The sequence below is a fragment of the Balaenoptera ricei genome, chromosome 13 (genome assembly GCF_028023285.1).
Source record: "Balaenoptera ricei isolate mBalRic1 chromosome 13, mBalRic1.hap2, whole genome shotgun sequence".
In the NCBI taxonomy this organism is placed as follows: Eukaryota; Metazoa; Chordata; class Mammalia; order Artiodactyla; family Balaenopteridae; genus Balaenoptera; species Balaenoptera ricei.
Genome location: NC_082651.1, coordinates 79,899,285 through 79,923,167, shown reverse-complemented (window position 1 = coordinate 79,923,167; position 23,883 = coordinate 79,899,285). Strand labels below are relative to the sequence as shown.

The 23,883-nt window shown below is 45.3% G+C and overlaps 1 protein-coding gene across 1 annotated transcript in view; it reads right to left on the bottom strand.

Moving 5' to 3' along the window:
- Positions 1-915: 915 nt before the first annotated feature.
- ALK (ALK receptor tyrosine kinase) overlaps positions 916-23,883 on the bottom strand; it is a 739,286-nt gene continuing 716,318 nt past the window's right edge. Inside the window, exons 24-30 of the mRNA XM_059942612.1 lie at positions 23,740-23,869; positions 17,527-17,624; positions 13,679-13,771; positions 11,279-11,380; positions 4,296-4,430; positions 3,515-3,605; positions 916-1,599 (exon numbers count right to left, since the gene is read on the bottom strand). Of these exons, the coding sequence (XP_059798595.1) occupies positions 916-1,599; positions 3,515-3,605; positions 4,296-4,430; positions 11,279-11,380; positions 13,679-13,771; positions 17,527-17,624; positions 23,740-23,869 (1,333 nt within the window). The remainder of the gene's footprint in view (positions 1,600-3,514; positions 3,606-4,295; positions 4,431-11,278; positions 11,381-13,678; positions 13,772-17,526; positions 17,625-23,739; positions 23,870-23,883) is intronic.

Genomic DNA, 23,883 nt, shown 5'->3' with positions numbered 1-23,883 from the left:
TTGGTAAGCTTGGTGATTGAAACTGTTGAAAGGTTTGACACTAATGCCCATGAACGGATATGTTTCTATGCTTCCATGTATCACTGCTGCTTAAATTTTTTCTTTTTAAATCATCGGAGTTTATTTTAGTGGAAAGTCTTAAAATAAGTAATTAATAATTTAAATCTTGAGTTTTCAACACAGTAGGAAACCTCACACTCAGTTGTTCACTTTTAGTAGGAGGGTTCTCTTAAGGCATGAGGTATATTAGTTGGATGTTGGAATCTCTCGATCTGTACCCGTGTTTTGTCATCTCAAAGCACTTTTGAGTATTTGCATTTCATTTAGATGAGTGTATACACATTTTCTCTCTACTACCACAACTATTTACCACATTTTTACGATCGTCGATGAATCACCACAACTGAAAACATCCAAACGTCATCCACAGTGACGTTTCAGCGAGTTGTCTATGATTTTTCTTTTCCAAGTAAAGAATGTCTTTCCCCGCGCTGACTCACTGCAGAGAACTCCCTTGTTTCTGTTCCCTCTGCCCTCAAGTGGTCCAGGCCCACATCAACAAGGTAAGGGAGCATCTATGACTCCAACTAGGAAACACATGAGCGCCAGTTCTGCGTGCGTGGAGGTGGAGCGCACAGGATTGGAAAGAAACAGGGGGAGGTGGACACCAGCCGTGCGTCAAAACCCTGCGCAGCCCCGTTCGGGCCTCGTGTTTATCCCTCGTCTTTATGAGATTTTCTCCTCTTGAAAGAATAGGATGAACCCGTGCTCAAAACCTCTTGAAGCAATTTGAAAATACAGCTTTTGATGTGGCACTTCGAAACAAGTTGGCACAGAATGAAAAGTGACATTTGGTCTGGGGCTTGCGGAGGCCCCGTTACCTGGCGCGCGCCGCCCTCGGGCTGGGGCTCGGGCTCAGGGCGCAGGCTGGCTCTTGGCCGCGGGGTCCTCGTAGCGGCCCGGGCCCGGGGCGGCGGCCTCCGGGGGGAAGCCCTGCTGCTGGTAGCCGTAGTGGACGGTGCCGCACGGGAAGTGGCGCAGCCTGAACAGAGGCACGTCCCTCAGGCTGGCGGTCAGCGAGGATGGCTCGAGGAGCAGAGAGGTGCCCGGACGGCGGCCGGTGGCCGCGGGGGGCAGGATAGCACAGCCGCCCTCGCCGCCCGCGTTCCCCCTCTCGCGCTGCTCCTTCTTTGCCGGAGGATTGCTCTTTTTGGCGGGTTTCTCTGTAAACCAGGAGCCGTAAGTTGGGTTCCATAGGCTGGTGGGCTTGTTTCTGGACCCCTGGGCTTGGTGCAGCTCCGAGGGCGGGTTGCACTGAGAGAATGCCATGTTAACGTGTCCCCCCGTCACGGCCGGCGCCCTGGCGCCTCGGGCAGAGGCCTCTGCGGCCACGGGCTTCTTGCCGGCTTTGCCCGAGGAGGCGGAAGGCAGAGCCGTGCGGGCGGCTGGCTCGCGGCCCTCCTCCCGCTTGGCCTGGGGAGCGGAGACCAGCAGAGGAGGGATTCCCTCAGGGTCCTTGGGCCTCATGGGCACCTTCTCTTCCTCTTCCACGAGGGGCCCGTATTCTATGGGCAAAGCAGTGTTGATCACATCTGGGTCCTACAGGTGGGAGAAATGGACGGACAGAAACTTTGAACCACAGGCCAAACATGTTGGATCTGGAAGCTCCCTTAGCCGCGGATGTCAACCGAACTTATTTTACAGATGAAGATACTATTCAGTGTTTATTGGGAATCTGTTAATTTATAAGCACGGGGGAATAAGAAACGGGAAATCATCCTTATCTTTGGAGAGCTTGGTGGATAAGTACTATTACAGAAGTGCCTGCAGATGCTGGGAGAGGGTGCCGGGAAGTGGCCCACTGCCAGGGCAGGCGAGAGGGGTCAGGAAAGACTTTGCAGAGACCACCTTTGGGCAAATCTTAGAGATTAATGGATTTAAAAGATTGTAAATTACTTTAAAAAAATGATTCCAGTTGAAATCCTTTCAACTAAAAAGTCTATGTGTTTGACTTCAAGTGTGTGTGTGTGTTTGTGTGTGTGTTGGGGGCAAGGGGAGGGTAGGAGAGGAAAGACACTATGTGGGCTTAATAGGTTAACTTCTAGTTCTCTTCTTTCCATTTCCATCATGTTTGGATGGGCTACACTTGATTATAACATTTCTGGGTATTGTCATCGTGTCATTACACGTGCCGATATCACAATGCAGTTCTTAACTAGTTCTTTAACAGTTCTTTAACTAGTCTGTATCTGATGAAACCCAGGAAATACTGAAGTGCTAAGAGGAAAACCATTTACAAAATCAGCTCTGTGCTAGATCATTTTTACAGCAACAGACTAATATAGGAAAGCAGAAGGCAGTTGCCAGAGATTTGAGGAAAATTTGTGGTAGAAAGCTTAAAGTTGCAGAAACTTGATTCTGTAATATTTTATGCAAATTGGAAAAACCATTACTTCAGTTTAACAGAAAAACATATAGGTCCAGTATTCATCAGTAAAGAGTTTAAGAATAAAAAACAACTACCTTCTAATTCTCTCTGCTTTAGTCTTAATTCCTTCCCTATTAATCATTAATCTCTATAGTGAGGCATTCAAAATATGCTTGTACAGAGTTCCTTGCTTTTAAGAGGGCTCTTATGTACTTTGGAGAAGAAAATTACTCCAAAGTATATATACTTAAGTGGATGTATTCCATTAATATTACAACATAATAACCTAAAAGCCACTGAACATAAAGTTCTCTGAAAGAACCCCGAATAAGTTGAAGTCTATGTAGATAGATGCCTTCCGAGCCCAAAGGGCCCGAAAAGATGGAATCTAGAGGACAGGAAATGACTAGTGTGAAAATGTGTATGTCTATTGTCACAACTAAGATGAGAGGGAGTTTAGAGAGGTAGTGGTTTATTGTCTGACTTCTAAAATGTTCTCCAGAATTAGATATCCTGACAGAATGAGAGGCAAGAGAGGGAAAGAAAGCACATACAGCGGAGCGGAGGTAAGTGTTGGCCTGAAAGTGGTGGGGGCGGTGCAGGAGGAGGGGCCGCCCTGAAGGAGAGGAGGGCACGGCCCCACTGAGGACGGCGCAGATGCAGAGGCGAAGGAAACGGAGGGGGCGGGGGTTCTCACTTGATGGCCTCCACTCTTGAGGAGGTAGGAGGCATAGTCATCTGCGGAAAATGGTATCCCATTTCTATCAAAAGAGGAAAAACTTAGTCCTTACTGACGGAAATGGGAGCGGGGTTTGCATAGGGACCAGCGGGAGGGCGGGGAAGCTGTGTGGCTTGCACAAAACCTCTCCAAGCCTCAACTCCTCTAAGTGGCAGCGACTAGTATTTGTCTACAAAACAGGCAAACTGAGATACTACTCATTTTACTTCATAGATAATTAACATTCGTCCTCATGCTCGTAACTCATATTTCCTGGCTGGTGTAACTGTTATTTCACATTTTGGTATTTGCCATCTTCAAGACTTTTCCATATAAATGCTGGCCAAGGGGGGCGGAAATGTTTATACCTGGGTGCAGTATTCAATCCTCTCCAAAATTATGGCAAAGTTGGGCCTGTCTTCAGGCTGATGTTGCCAGCACTGGGTCATTATCCGGTATCTAAAATAAGAACAAGCAGATTAATTAAAATCAAGAGAAACAGGATGAAAAATTCGTTTTTTCCCCCAGCACTTTTCTAAATGGGACTGGAATGGCACTGTCTTCGAGGGTGGGGACTCATCTTGTCCCGTGTTGGCACGTGTTACCAACTGCCAACTGCTGATGGGCCGAGTGTGAAGGTGTATATAACACAGGGCTCGTGAACATGGACATCCTGGTGTTTACGTTACATATGGCTCCTCTCGTTCCATTCCTGAATTAAAGTCACCTCTGGGACAGAATATTCTATTTCCCATCTGCCTTGTTTGTGGGAAGGAGGGATGTCAGACAGGACAGCAGAAAACGCAGGGAATAGAAACACTTAAAGGAGACTCAAGACCCATGGTGTAGGGCAGCAGGGGCGGAGTCTGGGACACAGATTCCTAGGAGGTGCTTGAGGCGTGTGAGCCTGGTGAGTCCACAGCCTCCATCCAGACGATGGATACCTTTTCAGGTGTGACATTATTGCTTTCAAGGGGCTGGAAGAATAACCCATTGAAGCCACAGACATATTCCTCTCTTGGGGCATATTAAATGAGGTCAGCCATCTGTTCCTTCATTTTAAAACAAAAAAGCATATGTGGCTGCAGATATTTTTTGAAAAGGAAAACTGTGCTTAGTAACTTGTAGAAATTCCTAAAAGAGTCGTACACAGGCCCGGGGCAGTTCTTAGGTGGGTCCATCCGTCCTCCACTGGTGACAAACTCCAGAACCTCCTGGTTGCTTTTGCTAGGGTACGGCATGTATCCAAGAGAGAAGATTTCCCACAGAAGCACTCCGAAGGACCTGCGCACAGGACGGGAGATGTGGATACGGGTACACACACAGACACAGGCACTGACACACACACTTGTACACATACACACTCAGACACACACATAAATACACAGATGCACATACATATCATATACACAGGAACATAAACACATACACATACACAGACACACATACATAGACACACACAGACATACACACATGTAAAATTTTAATTTTTTAAATTTCACATTTTTTCCACAATAAAGAACTCTTCATATGGAGAAAAAGAAAAGAATGAGAAAGTAGTCACATGTGAAGCTCCCTAAAAACATAACTAGCATGTTATTTTTTTGGTTCAAGTTTCTGTGCTTTGATTTTTTTTTTTTATATAATTGCTGTGATTTTTTTGCAAATTCCATTATAGCATAAACATTTTGCATGCTAATGCCAACATTTTTATAAATAGAATTTGACGTGGCTGTAAAGTGTTCCACTGAGTAGTTGTGCCATAATTTGCCGTATCATTTCCAGACTGTTTTCAATTTTTCAAATATTTAAAAAATACTGTGCTGAACATCTTTATACATTTTTAAAAGGACAATTTCCTTAGGATAAATTTCCTGAATTTAGAATTAGGATAATCTAGTAAAATCTAGGATAATTTTAAAGGAATTACTAGGTCAAAATAATATGCACACTGAAACATTCTTTACCCACATTGTCCATTCGACTTCCCAAGGGGTCTCTCTGATCATCAACCAGCATTGTGCATCAGGCACTCCCACCAACACTGAGAACTTTTGCTGATTTTTAAGGTAAAAAATGGTAGAATATTTTAAATTATGTTTATTGACTTGATAATTAACATGGTTGAGTGTGTGTGTTAATTCATTTTTTTTTTCCTATGAATGGTTCATATTTAACCACATATTGTCCATTTTAAACCACATATTGTTTTGGTATCTATCAGTTTTTTTGATTTATAGACATACTTTATATATCAAAGATGTTAACCTTTTATCCAAAATTCAAATAACTTCTATTAGTTGCTTTCTAATTCTCCTTTTTAGCATGCCAAAGATTTTTATTTTTAGGTAGTCAAATCTATTTAAAATTTTTTTGTGATTTCCTCCACCTGTTTTATAGATTCTACAATCCTCTCTTTACCAGCAATTAGATGAATATTTGCTATTTTCTTCCAGTTGTATTTGTTTTCTTCCCTCTTCCCAAATCCAGTCGGAATTGAGTTTGGTGTATAGTGTGAGGTAAGGATGTCACTTTATTAGCTCTTCTAAAACCACTTTTCGAACAATACATATTCCTAAAATAATTTTCTCTTCAACTATTGACTTGTGAGTAAAGCAGGTCTGTTCCAGGCTATCTATTCACTTCATCGATTTGTCTGCTTCTTGCATTGATACTACACTCTTTTACTTTTTGTGTATTTATGTTTTAATATCTGGTAGGGCATTTTCCCCTTATTTCTCTCTTTTTAAAGAAATGTATTTGATTTCTCATTTATTTGCTTTAAATGAACTTTATAATGATTTTTATCATGTTCCAAAATCATCTGCTTTGATATTTTGACTAAAACTTGTCTTTTAAAACTTTAATTTCATAATTAGCTTTTTGACAGAAAAAAAAAAGCCTATTTTTATTTTTGTGTCTGGTTGTAGTTTTCTGATGTTAATAAATATTACCTCAAAAATTGTAAAGAACTGTAGTTCCTCCATCTCCTAAGGAACACAAAGTACTTTTTATTGACATAATTTAGGTGAAATTTCACAGGTTCTTGTGAGGAGAATTGGGCAAAGATATTTTCCATATATTTTAGGTGAGAAGGCTGAAGCAGAGGTTATTATACAGCTAATTCAAGACAGACTGGAATACATGATTAGATCTCTTAATTCTACTACCTACAAATTGCCTGGTGCATATATTATTCCTCTCTGTTTGGTGGTCTGCCCCCAAGGCAAAACAAAATAAGCAAAATCATGGATGAAACTGGCAGCAGGGCTTAAAGAATTCCAGCGATATGTTTTCTGCTTGTCTAGACAGCTAGGGAGATAGATTGCAGTATCCTTTGAGAGAACCACTATATAGACTGAAAATAGGTGTTTATTTTCTTACTTTAGAGTTCAAGGGAGCAAGAAGTCATGTTGATTATAGAACGTGGATAATTTCAGGTAAGTAGTGTTGTCAGATTTAGCAGATAACCAGACAGGGCACTCAGTAACATTTGAATTCCAGATAAACAAGAAATACTTTATAGTATTAGTGTATCCCAAACACTGCATGGGACATACTTATACCAAAACATTATTCACTGTTCATCTGAAATTCCATTTTAACTGGCCATTTTGTATTTTATCTAGCAATCCTACAGATAAGGTAAATCTATATTTTGTATGCCAAATGGTTCTTTAATCACCTATAAGCTAAACCTGTCCTAAATAGGAACTACAAGGTCCAAAGCTTTGCACCAAAGCATTCAAAATCAAACAAAAACAAATATAAGAAAAAAATCCCACTCCGTTTCTCCTGGTATTGAACTTGCTCTGCCTGAAATTACAGAAATAGCTTAAGTGATTGCTGATGAAATTATTTTAAAAATTTGAATCAATGAAGATAATCTGATGAAAAAGTTTTAAAGTCACAACTGTGCTATGTTTATCACCTTTTAAAGCTAAACTTTATTTTCCTTTATTCATAACTTGAAGGTGGAAGATTGTCTCCAGTTATGTCTCCGTGTTCACCCTCTGCCTGCCCCTTCCATCTGAACCACCACTGGCCCCAATTATGGTAGAGGGTGGGGCGCAGTTTTAGGAAAAACGGGAACCCAAAAGTTACTGTATCGTATTTAAATCTCCAGCTGATTCCATCCACAGTTCGCTGCAGTTCTCTGAGCTTCAAACTCAGGTACCGCCATCTCCACCGGCCTGTTTTAATAGACAACTCAGACTTGCTAGATGCATTCTGCATGCATGCAGAATCTAGTTCCCTGACCAGGGATCAAACCCTGGCCCCCTGCATTGGGAGCGTGGAGTCTTACCCACTGGACCACGAGAGAAGTTCCTTCTGATCATTTTCTACTATGATTTTATTTGTCTCCTTGGAAGCTTGCAGCATCTTGATCACCATTGGTCTGAAATTTGATGTGATGATGATGGGCTCTTGTGTTACTCTTTTTATTCACAGTGCTTGGCACTTGCTAGATGCTTTCATTCTGGAAACATATGTCCTTCTGGGAAATCTTCTTGAATTATTTCTTTGATATTTTTATTCCTTTCATTTCCTCCATTCATTCTTTCTGGGACTCCTATTTGTCAGCTAATTGGGTCTAACGGTCTAATCCCTTTAATTTTCTTTTCTTTCCTATCTATCCCATCTATTTATAGTTGTTTTATTTTCTAGAAGATTTATTCAACTCTGTCTTCCAACCTTTCTATTACTTTCACACATCTGTCATCATCTTTAAAAAAAAAAAAAACCTTTATTTTCTTAAGAACAGTTTTAGATTGTAAAGAAATTATGAAGATAATACAGAAAGTTCCCACATACCTCACACTCAATTCCCTCTATTTTTAGCATCTTACATTAATGTGATACATTCCTTACAATTAATGAGTCAATATTAAGGCATTATTATTAACTAAAGCCCATAGTTTATTGAGATTTCCTTAATTTTTGCTGAATTTCCTTTTTCTGTTCCAGGACCCTATTAGAACATCATGTTATATTTAGTTGTCATGTTTCCTTAGGCTACTCCTGACTTTGGCAATTTCTCAGACTTTCCTCGTTTTTGATGACCTTGACAGTTTCGAGGAGTACCAGTCAGGAATTTTGTAGAATGTCAAATTAGGATTTGTCTGTTTTTCTTAGGATTAGACTGGAGTTATTGGGTTTTGGGAGAAAGACCACAGAGGTTAATTGCCATTTCATCATATCAGGTGAAGGTACATGCTATCAACATGATCTATCACTGTTGACGTTGACCTTGATCGCCTGGCTGAGGTAGTGTTTGCCAAGTTTCTTTCTTCTCCCTGCTTTTCCCTCCCTGTGCTCTTTGAAAGGATGCTGCTGTGTGCTGCCCACATGGACTCCGGGGAACTAATGCTCCATCCCCTTGGAGGGCTCTCTCATCATATGTTTATATCCAGGAAACTTTTTCCCGTAAAAACATTGTTTTAAATCTTTTGTCTTTAGATTATGGTTGCAATAATATAACTTTCTGAGGATATTGTTTTTAAAAGTTTTCCTAAGCTTTCTGCATTCTTCTTCCTCCAAGGTCCTTTTTATATGTTTGTTTCCTTCAGATTAGAATCTTTTCTCAAGCGTTTGTTGATTCTTGGCTGTCTGTTCATGTATTAAGACTGGGACATGACAAAGCTGATGGGAAGCTCTATGTAGATGAGGCTTGTCAACTGGAGGGCAAACTAGCTCGCTTGTTTCACGAGGTGCATTAGTTTCCTGGCTGCTGTAACAAAGTACCACAAATTTGGTGGCTTAAAACCACAAGTTTATTCTCTCACAGTTCTAAAGGGTGGATGTCTGAAATCAGTCGCGTGGGCTGAAAGCAAGGTGACTGCGGGGCCAGGCTCCCTCCAGAGGCTCTAGGGGAGAACTGTTCCTTGCCTTTTCCGGCTTCTGGTGGATGCTGGAATTCCTTGACTTGTGGCCACATCTCTTCAACCTCTGCCTCTGTCCTCTGTGTGTGTATGAAACTTCCCTCTGCCTCTCATGCCACTTGTGATGGCATTTAGGGCCCACTGGATAATCCAGGATAACTGTCTCACTTCAAGATCCTCAACTTAATCACATCTGCAGACTCTTTTTTTCTTATAAGGGAACAGCGGCAGGTTTCTGGGATGAGGGCCTGATACCTTTGGATGGCCATTATTCAGCCCACAAGCACTTGTGGTGTCTGAAGTTTTTCACTTCATTGGTCAGTTCCTCCTTCAAGAATCTCCTCATCTCCTTCTGCCTAGCTGCCATGTTCTTGGCACTGAGGGGATGGAGGGGGCATACACCTTTAAGTAGGTAGACTTAAAAAAAAATATATATATATATGTATATATATATATATATATATATATACATATATATATATGCATGCTTATAGTAGAGAATTCACCCTTGCTGATGTCTGATGTCCCTAAGGCCGGAAAGACTTTAGTTCAACCTCTTCAGAGAGGGAACCCCAGCCCTGTGTGATGGTAGAGGAGGGACGGGGTGAGGGAATAATCTAGTTACTTTTTAAACAGATCTGTAACTCATTTTCCTCTCTGCTGCGCCTCTACTTTCAGAGGTGCTGGCACCTTCCATTCCTGGGCCTTTCTGGGGCTCCTGATCAGGCAGAGTGAACCAGGCTGCTTCTGGATGGCCCTAGATATCAACTTTCTAGTTTTCTAAGGAAGAGACCACTTGTCTGTAAACTTTCTAGTTTCCAAAATTTTGTCATTGTTGTTGTCTTTTTCCTTGTTGATTTTTATGCAACTAAAAAGACTCCCTTGGGGCTTCCCTGGTGGCGCAGTGGTTAAGAATCCACCTGCCAATGCAGGGGACACGGGTTCGAGCCCTGGTCTGGGAAGATCCCACATGCCGCGGAGCAACTAGGCCCATGAGCCACAACTACTGAGCCTGCGCGTCTGGAGCCTGTGCTCCGCAACAAGAGAGGCTGCGATAGTGAGAGGCCTGTGCACCGCGATGAAGAGTGGCCCCCGCTTGCCGCCACTAGAGAAAGCCCTCGCACAGAAACAAAGACCCAACACAGCCAAAAATAAATAAGTAAAGACTCCCTTGTATGTGTGTGTGTGAGTGTGTGTGTATTTTGGGAGGGAGCACAGGTTCAATTTGCCATTTAAAAAATTACGTGTTGCTCTTACAGGAATTATGTAAAACAGTATGGAGATTCCTCAAGAAATTAAAAATAGAACTAAAGATCTAGCAATCCCACTTCTGGGTATACATCCAAAAGAAATAAAATCAGTATCTTGAAGAGGTATCTGCAGTCCCACGTTCGTTGAAGCATTATTCACAATAGCCAAGATATGGAAACAACCTAAATATTGATTGATGGATAAATGGATAAAGAAAATGTGGCATGTATATAAACCATGGACTATTATTCAGCCGTAAACAAGAAGGAAATTTGCCATTTGCAACAACATGGATGAACCTGGAGGACAGTATGCTAAGTGAAATAAGTCAGACACAGAAAGACAAACACTCATAAGTGGAACCTTGGAAGCGGAGAGTAGAATGGTGGTTGCCAGGGGCTGAGGGGAGGGGAAGGGGAAGATGCTGGTCAAGGAATACAAGGTCTCAGTTATGCGGGATGAAGAAGTTCTGGAGATCTAATGTGCAGACAGTGTTTTCCAAACTGATTTTTAGCTGTAGAAGGGGTCTCACCACCACCATCACCTGCAGCACTTTTGTGCTGATAATTATTTCCTTTTCTCCGTGATTCTGTCGATGTGGAGAATTTCATTGATCAATTTTTCTAGTCTTAACTCAATGTTGCATTCCTGGAATAAATCTAACTTTGTTATTCTGTGTGGCTCTCAGTGTGTGGTCCCCCAGCCTGCAGCACCAGCACTGCCTGGGAACTTGTTAGAAATGCAACTTCTCAGCGACCTCAGACCTCCTGAATCCTAAGCTCTCAGGGTGGGGTCCCGTGTTTACCTGTGTTTTACCAAAGCCTTTCCGGTGGTTCCGATGCTCTGTTGATGTACGCCAACCTCTGAGAGCCCCCGTTGGAGAGGTGTGTTGATTCTTCTCCTCTTACCCTTCCCCACGAGAGTGTGGGATCATTTGGCTCACGAGCTCTACCTTAAGGCCCACAGTGAGACCTGGAGGAGGGCAGCAGAAAGACTCACCACGTGTCTGTTTTAGAAGTAAATATTCCTTCCATGAAGGCCTCCGGGGGCATCCATTTGACCGGCAGCATCGCACAGCCTCCCTTTCGGTAGTAGCTCGCTCTGCAGGGAGAAGAGAAAAGCAGACTTGGTTCTGGAAATGGCTCTGAGCCATGTACCTTGAGAGAGTGGCAACAACAAGGTCTACCCGTTAACGGACGGAAATTAACAAGGGGCGCCTGCGGTTCAGGAGGGGAGCAGGGGACACAGACCACCTAGTTAACAACCTTAGTGTCGCTTCATAGGAGACAAAACAGCCCACTGCAGGTGTGAAAGGAAAGATCTGTGCAATGACTAAAAATACCCGCTGGCAGATAGTTAGATTTCCCTGGTGGGTTTTGTTTATTATAACTCACAATGAATAACATGACGCCAACCTTGTAAGTACTGTTCCTGATGATCCACGGTAACGCGAGATCCAAAATGGGAGAACTGAGGGCAGGGCTGGTGTCCTACTCTGGACCCTCCTCGGCACTCACACAGCATCTAATTCAATACAGGTGCTCGACATGGAACCCTCTAGGCGGCGGGCGGGAAGCTGCGTGCCATAGCAGAGCCCCCAGGAGAGCACCTGGCTTCCATGGTATGAGGTGACTCACTAGTTTTTGTCACTGATGTCATTAATGCAACTCACTGAAAAAAGCTAATAAATGAATTCATACCACTGAAGCCAGCTCCACCCCAGCCCTGTGCTCCCACGCCTGGTGTGTTATGGGAGGTGTCTCCCCACCAGCTGCCTAGATTAATTAATTACTCCAATAAACATGAACTGAGTACTGAGTATGTGTCAGGTGTTCCGCCACGTGCTGAGGACATAAATAAGTCATAGTCTCTCTCTTCCAAGGTATGGTTTAGTGGAAGAAACAGACAGAATCAACTGTAGTAAGAACAACAACACATGTGATGATGTAGGTATGTACGAGGCTCGGTGACCAATGAAGAATGCATTTGTTCTACCCAAGGTGGGGGTAGAGTATAGGAGAAGTTTCTTGGGGGCGCTGTTGGAGCTGGAACGGCAAAGCAGCTCTCGAGGAAGACCATTCCTGACATGTGGTGTTGCACGGTGCCTGTGGGAAGCCGGGGCTGTAGGGAAGTTGGGTGGTGAAGCCTAGAGCTGGGGAACTGTCGGTGCTGAGGATGGAGAGGAAGGGCCAGATCATGTGACTCACTAAGTCTCACTGCAGTGTTTGTGTCTTAGAGCACAGGCTCTCCCGGGGTGCTCTGAGACAGGAGGGGAAGGAACGCTGAGACTCTGGGTGATAGAAGAGGGTGAAATGGAGCATTACCAGGGTATGTGGTGGATACCAGTGGTAGATGACCGTAGCTGAAAACATTGCTAACCCCTAATTTCCCATGTACTGCTATCCTGTGGTAACAGGATGCCATCGGCATTCTTACCCCATGGAGATTGTTTACCAGTTCCGTGGGAGGCCTTCAAGGTCTCCCTTATTCTCCAAAGACTGAAAGGTCTACATGACCATCCCTCCTCACTCTCCCTCCGGATTAGGGAAGGTGTAATTAGTGACCATGCAAGGGAGTGACTTGCTCAGCTAATGGAGTGAGTCACTGTTGTAAATAATTAGACAAAGAAGAAATGGGAATTCCCTGGCAGTTCAGTGGTTAGGACTCTGCGCTTCCACTGCAGGGCACGGGGCATGGGTTCAACCCCTGGCTGGGGAACTAAGATCCCCCATGCAGTGCGGCATGGACCAAAAAAAAAAAAAAAGAAGAAGAAACTAGGGGTTGGGAAGAGAAGAGTGGGATAAAGTATAATAGAGGTTTTGTTTTTATTTTAAATTAAAATTTACTTTATTTTTTAATGTAGCCTTAAGAATATGACAGGGAAAAAGAAATGAAGCTGAGCTAAGTACTGATGGGCTTTGAACTACATTCCTGTGTCTCCTGGTGTGAGAAAAGAAGAGCGATGAGCTGGGCCCAGTTTCCTGTCAGTTCTAAGGTGCTCTTGCCTGGGGTGACAGAAGCTAATCCTGTTTAGAATTCCTGAGTATTGAGGAAAGGGGTTAAGTAAGTTAAAGTTTACTTAGCAACTTTTTCCATATCAAGTATCCAGGTTATTCTGTGTTTCAGAACATGCTAGGACTATAGAGTTGGAACCAGAAAGACAATCTAATTAACAGCTTAGTGTCAATTATTGCAGGCAGTGTGATCCTAGAATTAGCCCTTCAGGCATGAGCAATGATTAAGGCTTCCCATGTCCTGAAAAGGAACTTAATGACATTTTAGGTGGCAAGTTGACAGGGCACCAGAGATGCTTTAGGGCACAAGCAGCCTTGTCGCACTCTCTTGAGGGGGTTAAGCTGAGGAGGTGAGCTCTGATGGGTGATGGCAGTCTTTACTCACCTGTAGATGTCTCGAGCCATTCCGAAGTCTCCAATCTTGGCCACTCTTCCAGGGCCTGGACAGGTCAAGAGGCAGTTCCTGGCAGCAATGTCCCTGGGAAGAAAGAAAATGAGAAAATGCATTTCCTAATTTTATTCTTGAAAAGATAAATGTATTATATTCAGCAGAAGGATTTTCACCTCCAATGTGAAGGTTCAGATAGTTCCCTTTTCTTCCCTATAGTTCCTTTCTACATTATACTTCAGTATGAAAGAAATAGCTAAGCAATTCTAGGTCTCAGAACTAACAGGGAAATGGAAAAGGATTTGGGGAGATGATTGAAATGTTAAATGGGATAATAATAATGAAAATAACTATAATAGGAACTAGAAAATCGATTGGCCTTTTACTGTGTACTTAAGCACTGTTCTATGTGCTTCATATCTAATTCTCACCACAACTCTGTAAGACACAAGGTGCTATTATTATCCTTATTTTATCAAAAAAACTTAAGCTAAAAGAAGATAATAGAAGGACATAAGAAATGCTTTTGGCTTTAGGCTATTGTTCTGTACAGATTGCCGGTTGGTTTTTGCCGGTTGGATGAAGGAGTGTTCTGGAACAGCATAATGTCCATGATCAGATTCAAGTAGGTCAAAGTATTCACAAATATTTCTAGTTTTATTTTTTAATAAACCATTATGGTTTTTACATCCATGATTTTATCTAAAGGCTTTGCTAAGCTGTATGCATCATAGCTATGTGGCCGAAGAATCACTTCTTTCGAGTTAGAAAGTTATCTTGTCTCCTTAGTTGTTATGCTCCAGATGGCCTATTCTCCCATAGCACACCTGTAAGCCCTGATCAGAAGCTTTCCAAGATCCATCAACTTCTACTCACTGACTGCTAACCCATTCTTGACATGCATGTGGGGATTAAGGATGCAGCCAGAAGAAGTCTGGAATGGGTTTCTAATAATATTAAAGTCCTGGATGGGAAAAAAAAAAAAAAGTACTCCTTGGGGGGAACAGGTGGTGTTTTCACATTTTCAGTTGGTTTCATGAAGGTTCTGACCTTTGGCTGAGAAAGAAGGACATGGAGAATAAACAACTGGATAGTATTAAAAAAAAAATAGGGTCTGGATAGGGCATCATGGCTTAGGAGATCAGAACAATGGGTCAGGGTGGGAGATGGATGTCATTAATGCCACTGCCCTGATCCAGAAGGTTTAAGTTGAATTTCGAGGAGCAATGGTGCATAAAATGCCCTAAGGAAACCATAAAAGCATAACATATATGACATCAAAAAGAAGAAAAAAATAGTAGGAGATATAACCATTGCTTCTCAAGAGTAATATAGTGAAATAGACCAGGAACAATATTTATGGATCCGGAAAGGTCTTTCCATTGATGGGCAGGGAATGGTTGCTTAAAAAATTGATCTTGAATCTAATGGCAGGAAAGTAAATGTAACATCATAGAACACACCAAGAATTGGTAGAATGACACATATTTCTTGAAATGGCAATAAAGCATGTCCAAAGGAAACAGATCTAATAGAAAAATGGGAGCATGTGGATCTGGTGAGGGAGTTCCACTCTGAATTCAGCGGGTGTGGGTGCGTGGGAGTCTGCGAATCTTGAGGCAGACACTGGGTGGAGGAAAGAGAATTAAGGTAAACCTATTTGGGGAGTGTGCCACAGACCTCAAGCCAGTTAGAAGATGTAAAAGATGCTTTCTTCAAACCAATTACCTCAGAAGACAGCTTTGATCGAGATGGACAATTTCTGCTAATAGTAACCCTTTGCTTATAAAGCAGATCATCTGATACATTATTGATTCAATCTTTGACAATTTCATTTCTCAAAAAAGATAAAAGGAGCAACAAACTATTACTCTGGGATCTAATTCTGACCTTCAGTAACTATTTACAGATATGGAAGCCATAAGAATCTTAAGAGAATATGATCCTGTTATCTTATTATCTGTAATAACAGCACTGGATATAGTCAACATGTTATCATGCCTCTAGGAAAGCAGATTTCAAAACGTCAGAGGAAAGATGGATATGATCCCTCAGTCAGAGAATCTGGACGCTTGGTGACTAATGTGGGAGTGGAGACAAAAAGGCAGAAACGGGGACTTCCCTGGTGGTCCAGTGGTAAAGAATCCGCCTTCCAATGCAGGGGATGTGGGTTTGATCCCTGGTCAGGGAACTAAGATCCCACATGCCGCAGGGCAGCTGGACCCGTGCACCACAACTACTGAGCTCGCATGCCTCAACTAGAGAGCCTGTGTGCCACAAACTACAGAGCCCACGTGCTCTGGAACCTGTGCGACACAACTAGAGAGAGAAAAAACCTGCACGCCACAACTAGAGAGAAGCCCGTGCGCAGCAACGAAGAGCCCGCATGCTTCAACGAAGATCCCACGTGCCGCAACTAAGACCTGAAGCAGCCAAAAATAAATGAAATAATAAATAAATCTTTTTTTTTTTTTAAAAAGGCAGAAACAACCTCAGGGAGAAGTGAAGGGAGAGTTCTGAAGTCACCAAGGTGACGGCACATGTTGCTCTCAGATGAGCCCAGACTTAGAGGACGTGGACAAAAGATGGAAAGATGGCTCTAGCCAAGGACTAGTTCTAAAAAGAGTACAGCCTTGCCATGTCTGAACAACAATAAAGCCCAGAGCTGAGATTTATGGAAAGTTGTGTACACATTAAAAAGGGCAAGAATGACAATGGCAGGGTTGGATGAGAACAGAAAGAACTGAGCCCGGCTTCTCTTTTACTTCTGTTATTTCTATCAAGCACAATGATCTGCAAGTTGGAAAGGTTGAAAATCAAGAGGAAGATCTGAAGATCAAAATGATGAAGTGACAGTCAAAGGATGAGCCGATGTGAGCTTCTCGCCTTGCTTCAGGAATGGTTTTGGGAAGCTAGGCCAGTGTATTTCTTGATCTTCAACTTCCCCATTTTTATTAGGGAAGGAAGCATAGCTTGCTATCTACCTACATGCTTTTCTATTTCTAAACTCATACAGATTCTCTCATTTTCTATGTTGTATTACATATTCTAATTATTAGGAACATGTCTTATACTCTTTGATGGGTTAATGAGTGTTTATTAGTTCACCAGGTTGTTATTTACTAAATTAGAAGCAAATGGTTAGGAAGAGCTTTGCAAAGAGCCTAACGACCTACTTGACTTTCCAGGTTTCAGAATCAAGCTGTCTGCTGAGAAAGCCATCGATGGTCACATGGAAAGGAATACGTGTCATCTCTCATGTCTATAGCATTACACATGGACTTGATGTACCAATGCAAACACCATTTAAACACAAGGATCATAGAGAGTAGAAGAAATGAAGTACAGAGGTGGAGAAAATAATCATTATTCTTCATTTCAGAGTATTTTAGAAAAAAAATAATTTATCCAATAAACATTTATTGTGCCCCACTATGTGCCAGGGATATGAAGATGAATAAAACAGGGTCCTTGCCTTCGAGTTACCCATAGTCAGATATGTGAAAATATAAACTCCTTAAACTTCCCTTAAGGAGCCCAGTTTTCTAGGCATGGAAACGTTCACATGATCTAGGACTTGACACAGGCAGGAGTCCCTGCAGGGGGTCAGGTATAGCTCATCTGGGTCTCCAGCGCTGGTATGGATGTTTTATGATCCCACTTTACATATGGGCCAAATGAAGCCCTGGTAGAGTAATAACCATCTTAAAGACAAACAAAGCTGAACCATCCAAACAGCTTTGGAGAGAGACCTATTGTTCTGCTCTGAAGGCGTGATCTGGGCCCCTGAGACATGTAGGGAAGCATACAGAAGGCGAGGGTAGAGCAAGGTCACTTAGACTCACCGGTGGATGAAGTGATTTTCCTCTAGATACTGGCAGCCACAGGCGATGTCCCGAGCCACGTGCAGGAGGTCCAGCATGGCCAGGGAGGAGGGCTGATTCTGTGGCAGACAGAAATGACTGGCTGATGAGAAGCTCTTGGGGGAGAGAAGATCTGAAACACTCGCTTCCCATGCTTGCTAGGAGGCCAAACAGGTGCGCCACCCCCAGGGTCTCGGCCCTGGCTGCACATTCAAAATCACCTGGTGGCTTTAAAAAAAATGCAGATGCCTGGGCTCAGCCCAGACCAAAGACTCCATTTCTGCAGGTGGGCGCAACATTTACAGGGTCACAGCTCCCAGATGAGTGGGGACGGAACCCTAAACCACAGGAACCGGTAGTGGCAGACATCCTGCCCCTTTGCATTTTTTCTGCCCATTCATTCTTCCACCTCAGTCTTCATAAACATTTGAATCCCCCAAACGTACAAACAGGCCTGTGAGGAAATCAAGGGGGCTAATGTTGTTTTAGAAATGCTCTAGTTAAATGCTTAAAAATATTTAAAAAAAATTAATTTTCTTCCTGAAGACCTAGACCTGAAGTGGATTGAAAAAGGAAAGCTTCCAGAAAATGCTGGGCAGCTGAAGAGCCATCTCTGGCTTTTCTGCATGAATTCTCTTTTGTGCAAAAGTTGCTGCCGCCCCCTCACCCCCGCTGCCCCTGAGATGCACCCCGTCTTTGCCTCCCCACAGCCTGGTGGAGCCCTGGGAAGTCTTTTCTGAGGGCTACGCCCTCCTTGGTGTCTTTTAAATTCCTAAACCCCCAAGTCTGCAGCAACACGTCGTCATGCAGCGTCACATTCACTGTGCTCTTCTGTGCCTATTTTACCACGTCCCCAAGGAAACTTAGAGGCACCTGAGGCAGGGCCTTCAGCGTCCACTTCCGTGGTCTCCAGCACGACCCTTAGCTCGCTGCCGTGGTTCAGTGAACAAGGGGGTTCGTTGGTTGATTACAGCCGAACTAGGGTTTACCCAGATGCCGGCCACAGATCGGGGCCTCCCCGGGACTCCTTGGAGCGATAGCAGGGGTCTGAAGGAGGCAGAGAGGAGTTTGTCTAGGGCATGCTTCAGTTCTGGGGGAGATGACTCAGGGAGGGGAATAGTCTCTGCCCATGGACCATTGGGCAGGGCCTTACATGTAACAGAGCAAGTCCCAGGACATGATCTCCTTTGATGCAACATCCCGTGTGGTCGGTAGGGAAGAGAGGTTACCTCTGTATTAAAGATGAGAGGGCTGAGGGCTCAGAGAGCCTCAGGTCACACAGTCAACAGGGTGGAGCCGAAACTGCCCTGAGCTGGGCTTTAAGGGTCTGGGTTGGGGGAAGTAGAATTCTAGGAGTTAAAACTGAGCTTCTCGGGAGAGCGTGTCCGAGAAGGGCCGGAGTACCCATGGGCACGGCGCACGGTACCCAAGTGAATACAGATGCAGCACACAGATGCCGTAAGGGCACATTTCGGTGCTCAGCTGAGCTGAGCTGGGCTTCATCCTGCTCGTCCCTTATTGGCTGTGTGGCCTGGGGCTGACCGCTTTGCCTCTGTCCAAGCCACCGTGTCCTGGTCTGTGAAATGAGCATGACACTCTTGGCCTCACTGGATTGTTAGAAGCACCTATGTAGTCAGAGGCACAGAGTGAGTGCTTCACAGAGGGCTCTGCAGTTATGGAGGGGGCTGCTCCTGGAGGGTGCTGTGGGGTCTTGGGAAATGGCTCTTGTGCTGGGCTTCTCCCGGGACCTTGTCAGGCTGAGAAGTACTGGGCACTGTGAGAGACAGTCCCCTTTTCCTGGGGAAAAGGAAAGTAATATATTTCCAAGGGGAATATGCATCCATCTTGCTATAGTATTAGAACAATCTTTTCTCTCTCTTTCTTTCAAACTGCTTTCTGTTCCTGCCAAAGAGGACCCAGTCCTAGCTCCCCCCGGGTCTCTTTGTGTCTTAGCCCCCATCACTCAGGATGCAAGGACCACTGATGTCTCAAATGCTCCATGAGTCTGGTGTGCTGCAGGGACTAAATCTTCCCAGGCATTAACCCACGGGCCGGGTTTATCTGGGCTCCCTGTCTTTGGCTGCTCAGAGCAAATTAACTGCGCCGCTAATCAGTCTGCACAGAAGCAGATAGTCGGTAACCCATGGGTGTGTGTGTGTGTGTGTGTGTGTGTGTGTGTGTGTGTGTGCAGTGGGGGAGGTGTGGATGCTGTGGCAAAACCGATACTTAAAACTAGCAGTGCAGAGCGTAGCCAGTGTGCTCAGTGCCATTTATATCCATCCTGGGCAAAGAAGGACTTGGAACCAGGGTTTTTCCCCCTATTTGCCACTGAATGCGGCACTTCCTTTGGCAACTCGGGGCAGTCATGGTTATGCGTGTATCCCGCCCAGTACTCAGAGAGGATTTTGTCCAGTATTTCCCAAAGCAGGCTGTGGGATGGAATTCAATCAAACAGGCATGGGAATTCCTGGGTTAAATAGGTGTCTTTATCACAGGAATTATTAGAGTCTTGGCTATACGCTAATGTGTACTGAGAATCAATAAGAGGGGAGTCTGCGTGGCTCTGAAATTTGCTTGACCAAGGAATTCTTTAGAGCATGTGTGTGAGTGTGTAGCACCTCAGGGTACCGGAGTTCCCTTCAGGGACACTGTTTTGACCAATATCCTACTTTTACATGGGAGAAAAGAGGCCCACTGAAGTGGCATAATTTCTTTGCTCGTAGTTTCTGAGGGGCTATTTCCAAAGGATAATGTATATACTAATAAAAGACAGAATAATATTGATATCTGTTCCTTCCTTAAGTAGTTTCCGCATTTAGAGATGAAGGGTCACAGGACATGGGGGAGGAACTGTTTCACCAAGTGAAAAACAGACTAGGGATATATTTTAAAATTGACACCTATGAGGGTAAGAGGGAAAGATGAAAGGAAGAAGCAAAGAATGCAGACAGGGGACACAAAATATTAAAAGTGGCAAAAATCCATCTTGAAAAGTGATGAGATGTGAATGGTGCTGGGCCCTCACATTCCTGGCTCCTGACATGGCCGAGAAAATACCCCTCCACGCATTTTGGAGGCAGCATTGGTATTTGGCAAAGTTGAAGCCAAAGATGAAAACCTAAGCATTAGTTGCAATCAGAGGTTCTCACCTCTGCGCTGTTGACCTCTGACATCCAAGAAGCCGTCTTGTACTGAGCCTCTTCTCTAGAGCCATTACCTACAGGATTACCATGTTCCAAGCAGCTATAGACACTATAGCGGTCAATGACCGCCACCTTGAATAAAGAGATTACTGACTCCTTAATGGCCTTTGCTATTATTGATTGAATCACCTGATATTAAAAGACAGCTACTAGCCTACATCTGGCATATATTAAACCCTCAATAAAATTTTGTTCAATAAAGAGAGCATCTGCAAAATTGTTTTGATATTAAAAGGGTCCTTCCTTCTTGAGGAGGTGGGGTCCTGGGACCGAACGATGTTTTCCTCTGTACCCATGAATTTCATTTCCATGACAGACATGGTTGGCCCAGGCGCCCATTCTGTCCTCTGAGTCTGTATATCCATCATTACCTCATGTCCTTCTATCCTGATGGTCCATGGAGCCACTGAGCCCCAGGGATGGCAGGAAGTGAGCATAGAGTGCTCGCCTGATTCTGAGTGCCCAGCCGGGTGCCTGCACACAGCAGGTCATCATCAGGTACGCCCGGACAGACTCAAGCACTTCAAACAAATGAATCAGGTGGACGTCAGGCCTTCGAATCCAGTGAGTTCCACAGCCTGGAGGCGCAACTCTGCCCACCCGCTCCTCAGGGTGTGTATCTCTCCAGCCCTGATGTCCATCAGCCAGTCCCTCCCTTCTTCATCATGTGTAGGATTTGCTGATATTAGCCCCCCTTGGTCCACTTCTAAATTGCGCTCCTTTCTCACAGTCAACCTGACCCCCACTCCACTAAGCTGGATTTTGTGGTTCTGAGAATCCATGCAGGACACCCAGCAACCTCCTCCCCACCTCCCCACCCCTTCCACCCATGGCCAGAAGTTGCTGCTACAAACACATTTGCACGGGGTCACTCTGGAGGGCTGTGGTCTGACATTTTAAATCACCCATCGTGGGCAGTACCTCAGGAACGACCAGCTCACCTGAGATGAGTGGGTGTGTAAAGGGGTAAGGAGGAAGACCGGGGTGCTACCAGGACCTGGGGGCATGGTTGGCAGGGAGAGCCACACAGAAGAAGAGCAGGGTCAAGGGTTAACGGGCAGATTTGGTGGCGGGGATCCTGACCCGTAGAAGCGGCTCTCCCAAGCAGAGTCGACCTTCTCCTGGCTGTGGGCATCCCTCGGGCGGTGCCTGCAGCTAGAGGTCGGAACTTGGCAGCAGTCTCCTGCTCTGAGCCTCCTTGGGGTGGCACTGGGGCTGGAGGTGGTGGGACATATCAGTGATCCGCCTTTCCTTGCTGGTGCTTCGTTCTTTGAGACAACATTCAAATCCTCTTTCATCATCAAGGGAGAGAGATACCTTTGCCTGCAAGTCCTCGGACTTGCCAAGTGAAGGGTTCCCAGATTCCCTTTACAAGGAGGTCACAACACTTTCTTGTCCTCAAGCCCCAGGAATCTCCAGTGGGAAAGCCAGAGCTATGCCTCTGCCCAAAGTGTGATACCATGTGTTCCCTGTTTGACGTCTGCCAGAGGCACTGCTTCCCAGCACTGCTCGGCCTTGCTGGGTGCTGGTGGGAAAGCCAAGGCTGGTGCCCAGACCTGGCAGGGATGCCTGCATAGCTGGCGGCAGTTGCTGTGAACAACCCACCCTCACCTTGGCACTCGGGGCTTCTCAAAGGGGACCATCAGGATAAACAGCACAGCAGGCTGGAGAGAGCATGGAATCAGGAGCCAGCAGGCCTGAGCTCTATCCCAGCTCTTCCGCTTCCTGCGCGCCTCGGCAAGTCACATGACCACTCCGAGCCACTGTTTTCCCGTCTCCAGAACGGGGTGAGATCTGTACCATCTACTTCATAGGGTGGTTGTGAGAAACGTGAAACTCTGGGGAGGAGGCTGATAATGCAGATGAGGATTATCACGAGGCGGGGTTAGTTCTCGCTCCGCCTCCCCCAGCCCCCTTCCTCCTGCCACGTGTGCTCAGGTGCGTACACACTTATCTCAAGGAGTTAGATCGGATTCCTCTTAGATGCCGAGAGAGGCTTGCGGGAACAGTGTGGAGGCTCCTAAGGATGCGGTCTCTAAACTGAGCCTGAGTGAAGGCGTGGGCTGGAGTAGGCGTGACCTTCCGAGGTTTGCGCCACCACCTGGGGTCCTCGTGAGGAGTGTTCCGTTCTGGGCTTGCTGTGGCACAGCGGTTGTCAGTCTTCTCTGCTTTCCTGGGGGTGGGGAGGGTACAAGTCTTCCCCGTGGCCCTCAGAGTCCAGTGGCAACTAAAGGAAGTCAGGTCCTAACTCAGGGGTCGGCTCTGCTCCAGTTTCCAGGGTCCAGGCCTCTTGAAGACCCCGGCAGTGACTGGAGTGGACAGCTGGACTCCGGGATCGCCCAGTGTGCTGTGTTATATAAATGATCTCTGTCTGAGATGTTGTAGCCTAGCCCGAGGAGTTCACGTTGCAGATGCTGAGGTTAGAGGGGGTTGGCTGCCCTAAGCAGGTGGTCCAATGGCCAAGCAGGGCTGGGCGTGGGTGGGTCCACTTAGGTTTCTTCACTCCCCCAAGCTCTAGCCCTTTAACCATAACATGTATGCAGCACCTTCCTAAATACCCCAGCACTCGACTTTGATAGTAAAACTACAAGGTCAGGATGTCCGCATTTGAGAGATGAGGACAGTGGGGCTCAGAACGGGTGGATGCAGAGTGACCCGCCCCAAGTCAGTTGGTTGAGTGAGTGACACAGCCAGCATGAAAGTCCCCCCACTGTGCTTGTACCTAGTTTGGTTTTCCACAATCAGCAGGCCATAAAAATAGATACAGCCTGGAGAAGATGTTGCACAAGCCTTGCACAAGCTCCCTGGGGCTGGGCTCGGCCATCAGCCACCCTCTGTCCCCTCTCTCCCGCCTTTCCCCCAGATCCGAGCCCGTGGGCCGACTCCCTCGGTCCCACTGAGTATGTTGCTTCCCAGGCTGCCCACCCTGGCTCCTTCTGCCCCCCGCTCCGTCCCCCGGCACAGCTACTGGGAAAGGCTGGTTCTCACTCACCGGGCGAGGGCGCGTCTCTCGGAGGAAGGACTTGAGGTCTCCTCCCGCCATGAGCTCCAGCAGGATAAATCGGGGCAGGGCTTGCAGACTCACCCCGATACAGCGCACGATGTTCTGGTGGTTGAACTTGCTGCAGAGCAGAGG